Source organism: Morus notabilis, unplaced genomic scaffold, assembly GCF_000414095.1.
Source record: "Morus notabilis unplaced genomic scaffold, ASM41409v2 Scaffold35, whole genome shotgun sequence".
NCBI lineage: Eukaryota > Viridiplantae > Streptophyta > Magnoliopsida > Rosales > Moraceae > Morus > Morus notabilis.
In genome coordinates, this window is record NW_010361505.1 from 1509886 (window position 1) to 1521807 (window position 11922).

At 37.1% G+C, this 11922-nt stretch overlaps 2 protein-coding genes across 3 annotated transcripts; one reads left to right on the plus strand and one right to left on the minus strand.

Moving 5' to 3' along the window:
- Positions 1-5342: 5342 nt before the first annotated feature.
- On the plus strand, positions 5343-6364 carry LOC21409523 (dirigent protein 16). Its single transcript, XM_010099688.2, has one exon. The coding sequence runs from the start codon at positions 5609-5611 to the stop codon at positions 6350-6352; it is 744 nt and encodes a 247-aa protein (XP_010097990.1). The 5' UTR covers positions 5343-5608; the 3' UTR covers positions 6353-6364.
- A 22-nt stretch (positions 6365-6386) lies between these two features.
- LOC21409525 (hydroxyethylthiazole kinase) lies at positions 6387-11438 on the minus strand. Of its 2 annotated transcripts, XM_024166627.1 has the most exons (3): positions 10944-11438; positions 7306-7724; positions 6387-6467 (listed from the first exon to the last, which is right to left on the minus strand). In XM_024166627.1, exons 1-2 carry the CDS (start codon positions 11388-11390, stop codon positions 7323-7325), a joined length of 849 nt encoding a protein of 282 aa, XP_024022395.1. In that variant the 5' UTR covers positions 11391-11438; the 3' UTR covers positions 6387-6467; positions 7306-7322. The 2 variants fall into 2 exon arrangements, with proteins under 2 accessions (XP_024022395.1, XP_024022394.1); XM_024166626.1 differs by lacking the exon at positions 6387-6467 and having other exon boundaries at positions 7049-7724.
- Between the last annotated feature and the right edge of the window lie 484 nt (positions 11439-11922).

Sequence of the window (11922 nt, forward strand, 5' to 3'; positions counted from 1 at the left end):
TTATGGATTTGATCAAAACCAAGATGTTTCAAATGAAAGAAAAGAAGATGTTCTTATTCTTTAGAAGCCCGAATATCTGATATTCAGTGGGAGTGGTCAGTCGTTGTCAGTTGAACTCAAGATTCGATCATTGGGTAGCCATCTAGTGCATCCTTAAGTGTATGAGAAAAATTAGAAACTATAAGATAGTTTAGTTAGTGAAAGAGTTGTCTTTCGCGGGATACATAGACTTTGACTATGAGTCATGACAAGAAAGGTTGTTGGCAAAGTGTGATTGCTAATTCTATCATTAAGAGTTAATGTGTAGCAGCTTGTGAAGCAGCAAAAGAAAGCAACCTGACTCTAGAAATTCTTAACTGATCTGGAAGTTGTTCCAGACATAGATCAGTCATAGATACCTAGAAAGTTTCAAGATTGGAGACATATTCTACCTGCTTTAGGACAAGTGAGAGATTGTTGAGAATGATGTCCTAGAAACATAAGATGTAATAGGAAATTTATTATTTATTTAATAAAAGAGTTTATTCATCATTTTATGTGCATGTATTTATGAATATTTTATGAATATCAAATCAAAATTCCGTGATTATTTATGTAACCTTAAACATAATATATAAGTGTTATATACGAGAGGATAATGTTTAACGATAATAATCAAAAAGCAATGTTCATAATGAATTTAATTAAAGTTCGGAATCTTTAATTAAAACATTATTAATACATGTCATTCCCATTTAGAATGGAACAGTGTTATCCGCACTGTTAATATGGTGAGATATTGAATGAGTGTATTTCACATAATGAGATTATGTGGAACAGGGACACAGACACAATATGAATTTCTAATAATTTCCGTTAAGCATAGAAATTCTAATTGAGTCTACCGATGGTCATATATAGAATGATCTTAATCATGAGTTCTTAACAAACTCCTATTTATGGATTTATGTATTTTGATTTACTCGGTACGGATTCTGAGACCCAGAATCCTATTCCTTGTATTTTGGAGACATGATGAAATAGGTAGCCGGGAATGTTATTATACGAGATGGAATCCATTCCTTCTTGAGAAAGAAGTAGATAAATAATTCTCTTGAGTGTTGATTCAGTACTTGGATTAGTAAGAGCACTCTGGTTCATGAATGTGTCTTATGAATCACAATCCATTAGAGAATCAATGATACTCGAGGATGCAGATATAATTAGAGAGGTTAACGGATTCTACCTGACTCTAATTATGAATTATTTATGGAAGATTGATCTATATGCAATGACTATATCAAATGGACACTTCACAGTTTAGAAGTAATTAATGTCTACAATTTCGAGAGTGTAATTCCAAGTTTATAGTGGAGTAACTATTGGAATTAATAGAATTAATTAATTAATTAAAGTGTTTAATTAATTATTAATTTTATTGGAGCTCGGGATTATAGGTCCATTAGTCCCCGCATCGTCCTTGTAATTCTATGAGACACAAAGGACAAAATGGGAATTTTAAAATTATGGAATTCTAAAATTAAATACTCAAAAATTAATTAATTGAGAATTAATTATTATTTAAATAATGTGATTATTTAAATTTGAGTTTGAATTGTGAACATAATTTAATTTAAGTTTGACTTAAATTCGAATTTGAATTTGAATTAAAATTGGACAGCAGGATAATGGATGATTTTCTCTTCCTTCCCTATCTAGTATTTGCACCACACACAAAGGATGGAAACCCTAGGGTGGCCGGCCACTTAAGGGATAAGGTGTAGGAGATTTCTTTTTATTCCAAATTCAAATAGGAGATAGAGATTTGATTCCTTTTTGAAGTTTGACTTCTACTCTTTAAATATGAGAATGATAAAAAATTGTGAAAACAATTTTTGAAACATAATTTCTGCCCTAATAGTGAGTGTGGCCGAATTTCTCAAAAGGAAAAGAGAAGGAAAATTTTTTCTCCCAAAAAATTCCACATCGTGCATGCGTTGGTGTTTGTGGAAAATTTGAGTGTTTATTCAAACTTGTTTTGTCTCACGTGTGCCCACACACACGTCTACGTGGAATCAATGAATTGACGTGGAAGACTTTGGTTTTCTAAACACAAAGATTGGAGCAAGGATTGTTCGTGGTCAAAGAACTCAAGTTATCATCTGAGTCGGCCTCCAGGGATTTTTTCTAATTGAGTTCTTGACATATAAATTAATGCGATTAATTTATTCGTGCATAAATTAATATAATCTATAGAGTATCTCAAAAGTTTTATGAAATTTTTGTTATACACGATCCGCCTCCCCGCCACGCTTCCGCATCCGAATTTGATTCGGTTTCCAACAGTTTTATCATGTCTAATTTCCTCCATAACCCACGTTATCTCAATTCCCTTATAGATCCAAGACCACTCCAAGTGGGCCAGGGATCTAATTGGGGCCCTTGTCACATTTCTTGGCCTACCAAACCGCGGCTCACATAGAAGTCTCCGAAACATGGCTTGGGCCCACATGCCATACCTGGAGTTGTATTTATTAGATCTGGACTGGGCCGTTACCTTGTAGAATTTTGGGTATCAACAACGGTCTCAATCCCCTTATGCACTCGGCTCTCATACCATACGGGAGAGACCAATGAGGCTCGGGCGTCGAGGGCTAATTGACGTGGTAGGTATGGAACCACGTGTGGCATAATCATTGTCCGACGTGTCAATGTGAATTTTCCCACACAACACGTACTAAAACTCATGAGGACCTGTATACACAAAGAAAGAAAGTCAAAAACTTGTGAAAGAAGAATCCTATTGAGTTCATCATGAATTCATATTCCCAGTCCTATCAGGTTTTGTTCTTTTTTCCTATTTGAATTTACTAATATGTTGTGCTTATTAATCGGATAAAAAAAATAAATAAAAGAATAGTTATCCTGAGACTTGCGCGTTTTTATGAAAAAATAGTAATTAATAAATTTTACACGCGTACATGTTCATTTGTATATTGAATTATATGCGAATTAAAATTTTGAATAGTTTACTTTTTAAAAAAATATTGAAAGGTTTTTATTACTTCAATAAGGATAAATTAGAGAAAAATACTTATGAAAAAATAGTAATTAAGAGGGATGCTTGAAAAAACGCTTAATTAGGGACACATTTAAGAAAATATTTTTAATAGGTCATTTCTTTTAGGTTCACTTATGATAGAATAAAGATTATAGAAAAAATATTCTAGAAGGGATAAATTTGGGGGGAGGGGGAAAGAAAACAAGAGTAAATTAATTAAGAAAAAAAAATTAATTAGGAAAATTAGTAAGTATAAGATTTTACAGGAAAAGACCACAAGAACAATCTAAAAAACTTATTTAGATTGGAATTAGTGGTTTAAAAGTTTTTGTTAATAAATGGGGGCATATATGAAAATAATTGAAAACTTATAGGTAAAAATTGAAAAACTAAAAATTTAAGGAGGGCATATAAACACCCGGCCCGGGGCCTCTCCTCCGTCCGCTGTTGCCGAATTTACCCCTTAAATCCATTTTCGTGACAATTCCTACGCTTCCCACCCTACGAGCAAATGGTATCCATGGAAAGCCGGTGTGCCTTTCATATCCATGGCCCTCTGTCCCTAGTTGTTTGATAAATATCTCTAAAAATAAATTACTCTTATTCAAGGAGATAAATTATACATATGAAAAATTACTAAGCATTTTCATCATTTTAAGCATTTTGATAATTATTAAAATATATAATTAAAATTTAGCATAAGGTCTTTATTAAAGATTTTTAATTTTTAAATAAATGGTAAAAATAAAATATTTTCTTTAATTTGATATGAAAGAAATAAGAAAACTAAAAACAACCTCTAACTTGTGCTTATGCTATTTACTTTGGGTAATGGAAGCTCAAGATCGAAGATAAGGCTAGAATAGTTCACCGAATCCAAATCCAATTAGTGCATAAGATCTGACATGAAGCGAGACTATGCTGATCGGTTAAGTTTCGGATTTTACAAGACCTTATAATTTATTTTATGAGCTGAATTAATACGCTTGCAAACAATTTTTGTGGCACCATTTGTACCTAAGGGTATAAATTGGAACAAGAAAATAATACGTTATAATAGTTATCCACAAGGCTAGTTTTAAATAGTCACACTGGGTGATACAACATAGATTTGTCGGGTAACACGTAAAAGTGATTTTGCAATAGAATTTCTATTTAAGGGATAATTTCAAAAAAAAAAAAAAAAAAAGAATACAATATAACAATTAACATTAATTCAAGATCAACAATATCTACTTATGGGTTTATAATAAAAAAGATCAACATACTTTACTTGTGGCACATTATTACGAAGAAAAGGGCCAAAGAGAGAAGAAGATGAAGACTGTGAAGAAGTCGTTAATTTGGTTTAATTCCCAATTTGATCAAAAGGACTAGAATGCCCTTCTTAGGATGTAAAAACTGTTAAAAATTCAACACCATTTTCAATTGGACATGCTATGCAACGGTTTCAAAATTCTAAGGGTCAATTGCCACAATTTTTAGATCAAAGACCAATCCACCAAACACGTTAAGTTCAAGGGGGTCTCAAAAAAGCAAAATAATAATAATAATAATAATAAAAATAATAATAATAATAATAATAATAATAATAATAATTGTATTTTAGATGTTCTCAAGATCAGGATTCATACTTTTGGGTCAAAAGTTGATTTTGACCCTTGAATTGATAAGGCTACAATTGCATATTATACATGATCTTATAACAAAAATTGAAAAAGCCTAAATGTTTAAAAAGAAACTAAAGAAAAACAAATCATAAAAATTGAATTTTCAAGCTATGTTGAAAAAGGTAATTTGTCAATTATTGTTTCGTTACAAGGTCATTTATAAATTAGAAAGAGTAAATTCGTCATTCAAATGTCAAAACAAGTTATTGACCTAAAAAAGGTACAAACTTGTTATGGATAATAAATTCGGAGGTTTAGTGTGGGAACAACCAAAATACATGGGTACTTTTGTTCAATTCTTTGTGTATATGATTTTCTTTGCTACGAGATACTTTTTTAAGGAAACTTTCTATGCCTACAATCGGTCATAGGAGGACAACCTTTATGAATATGATTTTCTTTTTCCCAAGTCAGAGATCGTATTGGTTTCGGAAATCAGCACTAGAATCATCAATGTCTGTTTTAGAACAACCAATTGTAGATTTCCCAAAGCATGACTCTTGAAATTATTCAAAAAATAATAAAGATAATAATAATAGTACCTATAATGATCAGCTACCAGGAAAATGAGTTTGAATACAGATAAAAGCCCATGGAATTGAACCAAATATGCAACAAATCCACCAAGCTTTTGCCATTAATCAATGAGAATGATACCTAAAACAAAACAAAATCAAACATCCCCATTACGAACACAACAACTTCACCGCCTTTCTGGGTCTAGTCAACCACTCCTTTGTGTGCAAATCTCTCACTATAAAAGGAGAAACATCTATTACCCCGTCTACATTCAACTCAACATTCAATTCTCACAACCCAGCCCAAGGCATTCAAAAAAATAATAATAAAATAAAAACAAAAAAACAAGAGGAAATCATAAATAAAGCATTTTTCCAAGATGTTCAACAAGCCACTGCCTTCTATTCTCCTTGCATTAGTACTAATTGTAAACGTTCAGAGGGCAATTTTTGTGGCTGCAGTTGGCCCGGGCAAGCCAGTTCTCGAAATGTACATGCATGACATTCTTGGGGGCAGTAGCCCCACGGCAAGGCCAGTCACCGGCCTGTTGGGCAACATCTACAGTAGCCAAGTGCCCTTTGCCAAGCCGATAGGGTTCCGCACCCCGGATAGCGGTGTGGCCATCCCCAATGCCAATGGAGCCATCCCGACCGTCAATGGGGTCACTGGTCTCCCGCTGGGAACTGGGTTGTCAGGCACGTCTTTTGCAGGGAATGTTGACACCCAAAAAAGCAACATCCAGACACAACTAGCAGCCGATGGGTTGGGACTAGGCTTTGGAACTATAACCGTTATTGATGACATACTGACCACAAGTCCGGATTTGGGGTCACAGAGTCTCGGCAAGGCTCAGGGAATCTACATCGCAAGCTCGGGAGATGGAGCAAAACAGCTCATGGCTTTCACTGCTATGATGGAAGGTGGGGAGTTCAATGATAATCTCAATTTCTTTGGGGTCTACACAATTGGGAGTACAATGTCACAGTTGTCTGTAACTGGTGGGACTGGAAAGTTCAAGAATGCTTACGGGATTGCTGAGCTCCGGCCTCTCATACCTCCGGGCCAAATCGCAACAGACGGTGCAGAAACTTTGCTCAGAATCACTGTGCATCTTAAGTACTGAAGAGCTTGTTGTGAGGTAACAGTTGAGAGTTTGTTTGTGTAGATGTGAAAGGAAGTGCTCAGTGTGCTTTGTCAATGTATTATTACCACCATGGGTTATCTCCCAGTCTTGTTTCCTGTCATGATATTTGAAGTCTTATGTTCTATTTAAAAGTTAATCATGTTACATATGAAATGCACAGATTTCCATTTGTTTTCAACCTGATTAAAAAAAAAAAAAAAAAAATCAATCAATTAAGTATCTGTAGGACCATTTCTTTCTTGTTCACCCCTCTTCCTCCTCCCCCCATTTTCCCTACCACCAAACGAGCTCTAAATTTTATGCCTACAAGAGACAGTGTTCCACTGCTTTAAGATTGATTATCAATTATCTACAGGAAGAGAAAGATATTTATTAATCCGACCAAAGGTCTATTCCCAAAGACACGCAGCTATTGCATATAAAAGAAAAGTATACAAAACAAGGATGTAACAAAAGAATCACAAGTTAAGACTTCACATGATCATGTAAAAAAGTCAAAAACAGATAGAAGGGTTGTGTACTACTGGTTAGGAAATTGACAACTAAAATTTGGCAGCTTCCAGATTCTCTGATATACCAAATATTTAATTAAGGTCCCTTTTTTTCAGATTCACAGGAATCTCTGGGAGCATACAAATGTGAAAGGTAAGTCTATCTAATTTGGATCCACAACAATGAAAAAAATTTTGTGCGCGACCATAAGTCAAATGCACAAGAAAACAAAACTCAGATAGAGTATTAAGAAACATACTGGCTTGTAATTTCAATACAGTGTATAACTTATTCAAAAAGTTTACAGCTAAAATGCACTATGCACTGTGGGCAAAGAACTGAGATTATTCCTCATGTATATCCATTATTTCTGTAACTTGCTCATCATGGAAAATCCGTATAGAAAAATCTAGTAAAGGTTGATCACGAATGTGACATACCCCAAATGAAGAAAGCCTCATTTCTCATCACAAAAGCCGGTGATCTTCACCCGTGAAGTAACAGCATCTTCATCAAGTCCATGAAGTGAATCAATCAAGTGCATTCTCAAAGTGGCTGGACCATTGGCCATGTTCATCCCAATCTCACTGGCGATCCCAAACACCGAAAGCGCTGCAGCCGTGGCTTCCAAGGCGCGAGACTGGTCCACTGCAATGAAGGCTGCAATAAGGGCAGTAACGGAGCACCCTGTGGCTGTAATCCTCTGCAACATGGCCACGCCATTGTGAGCTCCAACAACTCGCTTCCCGTCAGTGATGATGTCAACAGCTCCAGATACAGCGACTATAGCTCCGGTAGCTTGAGCCAATGCCTTTGCTGATTTCACTGCATCTGTTGATTCGTGCGAGCTATCTACACCCTTGAAAACAAAATCACTTCAGAAACAGACCTAATGATGGAGAATTTAAAATAACTAAAAGGCAGTAAACTATTGACTTGGTCCATATAATTGGGTATCATAAAGTGTTAGGAACCTGATAGTTAGTAGTTGTTTTTTAGTAGTCTTTTAGTAGTATATGGAGGTTTTTAGGGCAGAAAAGAAAGTATATTTCATTGATTAATTCCTGTACAAGGATTACAGTATTTATAGGAAAACTATCCTATAGGAATGGGAAAGTATATCCCACGGAAAAAGGAAACTAAATCCCTAGAATAAATGAGATCCGTATCTCAAGAAATCTCTTTAAAAATTGAAAAGATAAACTACTTTCCTAATTTATCTCTAAGCCCCTATTAACTGGATTGGTACACATCCGGTCCATAACTTTAGCCTAATTTCCTGATTTCTACAGTATAAATAAGGGTCTAGTGGCTAATGAAGGGGGATGATCAGATTTGTAGAGAGGGTCTAGTGCTGTGCACTATCTTGGAGGTCGGGGATCCTCGAAACCGCCCATTTATCCTGTAATTTTCCATTTTTGGTGTTGTTAATGAATCTCAGATTTTCAAGTTCCTAACAATGGTATCAGAGTATCTACGATCCATTGAGCTCTTTGAGTTGAGAGAGAAACTTAGGGCTGCTCTAAGAGCTAATCTCAAGGTTTCTGGAGGGAGTATAGGAGAACTCCAGGACCATGTGGGGAAGGTTAGGACCCAGATGGGTGACTTGCAGGCGGCGCTGCGGCTGTTGGAGGCGCAGCCTCGAGTGGCGAGATCGCGCTCATCGGGGTGAAGAGATCCTAGATTGCGATGACCCAGGCGGAGTAGAGGTACCAAATCAGGTCGATCTCGTCGGGAAGCGCCGATGCGTGAAGGCCGAGGTCACGAGTGGGAGATCGGGTACCGGAGACTTAGATCTCTTAGAGGCGCGCGACTACCGGCGAGATCTGGGGCCGGGAGGCCTGGGTCGGCGGCGAGATGAGCTAGTCGACGACAGAATGAGGGCAGAAGGTGGCCGGGGTTCACTAGGAGGGGCGGTGGAGCTTGGTCGGCGACGGGATGTGGAGTGGGAGCCGGAGTTAGAGGAGGAGAGGCTTGCTCCGAGGCTGGGACGGCATGGATACCCTCGGAACAAGGAACCCAGCCCTGATTCGGTCGCGGTTGGGGCTGATTCCGGACCGGTTTGGACTGGGCCTCGCAATTCCGGCGTGAAAAGGGCTTGTTCCGGTGCTACAAAGGAAGATTCCGGCGGAATTGGAGTGGGGTCCATGAATTCCGACGTCCTTAAGGCTGGGTTTTGTGATTTTGACACCATTGGGGCTAGCTCCGGCGAGATGATGGCCAAGACGGGGAATTCCGATGCGAAATCTGGCGATTTTGGGGCTAAATCCCGAAATTCTGTTCAGAAGTGGGTTGGGTCTAGTGTTTTCGGTATGGGCAGAGTCAATTTTGGGGTTGGACCTCGTAATTACAATATTAGTAGGCCTAATTCTGGTGCAATGGCAGTAGGGCCTCAACTTTAACATGTTTGGGGCTGGGAATGGTACGATTGCATATGGGTATGAAGAAATTGGTGAGAGTGAGGCTGAAAGGTTGATGTCCTGGTTGGCTAAGAAGAAAACTCCCTTAGTGAGGATTGATTTGCCAATATTTTTTGTGACCATTGATGAGCTTGCGCAGAGAGTTTCAAATGAATTGATAGATTGTGGTTGCTTTCCAAGATACAAAGAAGATGGAGAAAAAAGTAATTGATTGGCTCCAATTTGAAGACGTGACTTACGAGGACAACATCAATTTGGGGACTCAAATCAAGGAACTAACAAAGCCTTTTGTTCTTAATCATTTAGATGTCATTTTTCAATTTTATTTCTTGATTTTCACCTTGAGGACAAGGTGATTCTTTGGGGCGGAGGTAATGTTAGGAACCTGATAGTTAGTAGTTGTTTTTTAGTAGTATAAATAAGGGTCTAGTGGCTAATGAGGAGGGATGATCAGATTTGTAGAGAGTGTCTAGTGCTGTGCACTATCTTAGAGGTTGGGGATCCTCGAAACTGCCCATTTATCCTGTAATTTTCCATTTTTGGTGTTGTTAATGAAGCTCAGATTTTCGGGTTCCTAACATAAATCTTGAAAGCAATTCATTCGCACAGAAAGCCTGGTAGGAAGTATTTTCTTTAAGAATTGAACAAAAAAAACTCAAGTTTCTGAAAATCATTAAAACGGGACTTTCTTCTGGCTCAAAGACCTATTTTAGATAGGAAAAATTCCATTTCATTTGGGTTTTCTGTTCTGAAATTCCTTATCCCCACTGAGGGAAGTAGCTACCAAACCTCATCTGGATCAGTAAAGATCAACTGGTAATAAGACTCAACAATGTGAGCTCCAAAGGTGACTCTGGAAGGCCCTTTAAAAAGATAATAAAAAGAAATAGCACATTGAAAACAGAAAACTCCAGTTTCGGATTAGGAATCTGGGTAGCCCTTAAAAACACACTTTCAAGAAAACATCAAACTATATGCAAATTACATTCAAAAAGTAGTTTTTTACAGTGAAAAGACGAGAAAACGAAAAATATACTATAATGCATACTGCATACTTATGAACTGTCATACTCTAATCGTCTCTTATGTCAAACTTTGCACACTGATCAATTGTGATATTTAACTTTAGAAAATGGACACTATCCACTGAATACAAAAATTTACAATTGAATTACAAAATATTAGACCTTCTTTTTAATATTATTGATTAAAAAGAAGATCAATGGCCTCATTCCCTTCTCTGTTCTCTCTTTTTATAGCAGAAATTCTGGGATCCACCAATAGAACGGAAATAAAATTCTACTCAAATGACAGACTCAATTTCTTTAATTCCATTAACTAGACCGGAATTGAAATCTCAAAGTGGGGCTATATAGTATCAAACCTGTTAAATCTTTATTCTTTGTGACCATTTTTGGATGTTTGTAATTAAGAAGAACTATGCAAACCATTATTTTATAACCTGTTAGATCTTTGTACACTACTGGATTGTGGCATCATTTTCATGACCAGCAAACATCTCCAACCAAAAACTCTCTCTCTCTCTCTCTCTCTCTCTCTCTCTCCCTCTCTCTCTCTCTACAGACACACACACACACGCACGCACATCCAAGTGCTGCAAAATCAACTCCAAAAGGCAAAATTGATGAAGTAATTACCTTGGCGGGATGAAGAGAAGCATTGGAAAGAGCTATAATCTCAGACCCATTACCCCTAATAACGGTGGGCCTCAGCTCCACAAGCTCCAAGCAAGCCTTCAACCGGAAACCGGAGGCGCCGGCGGCGACGGGGTCGAGAACCCAGGGTTTCCCGGCCTTGGTGGCGACATCGGCCGCGAGCTTCATGGCCGGTAGCCAGGCGGCGGACAGTGTACCCACGTTGAGGCAGAGCGCGTGGGCGTGGGGCGTGAAGTCGGGAATCTCCTCGAGCGTGTGGAGCATGGCCGGCGACGCGCCAGCGGAGAGGAGGGTGTTGGCCATCAAGTCCATCGACACGAAGTTGGTGATGCATTGTACCAGCGGAGACTGGCGGCGCACGGCGGAGAGTAGGGACCACGCCCTTTGGGCCCACCACTCGGGGCTTTTGGGCTCTTTGTTGCCTTCCATTTTCCTTTTCTGCGAAATGATAAATGTAGAGAAGGAGAATTGTAGAGCAAGACTGGAGAAGTAGGGGTATTTTTATTATTTTTTTTTAAGAAAAATATCGTTCTGGTACCTATTATTTTTTTGAAGTTGAATTAGTACTTTAAGAATTTTTTTTTTAATACTCTATGGTTCTTTTTTCAAATGTAAAATGTCATCTGCTCTTCCCAATAATTAAACAGAATAAAATAAATTTTATACTTTAAATATATTAAAAATAAAAAAGTCTAAAATAATTGCTATTTGTTGAGGAAAAGATTAAATTTTTTATTTGTTTAATATATTTAAAAATATTTAAAAATTTACAGAATTTTTTTAAAATTATTTGTTTATGTTTAATCAATGAGAAGGGTGGAAATGTCTTTTTACATCCTAGAAGGGGTTCAATTCAAGGTATAAAAAACGTTCTTCAAACATCAGGGTATTAATTTAAAATTATAAATAATTAAAAAATATTAAAAAATATTTATGTCAAAACACAAGATTCTGAGATGAT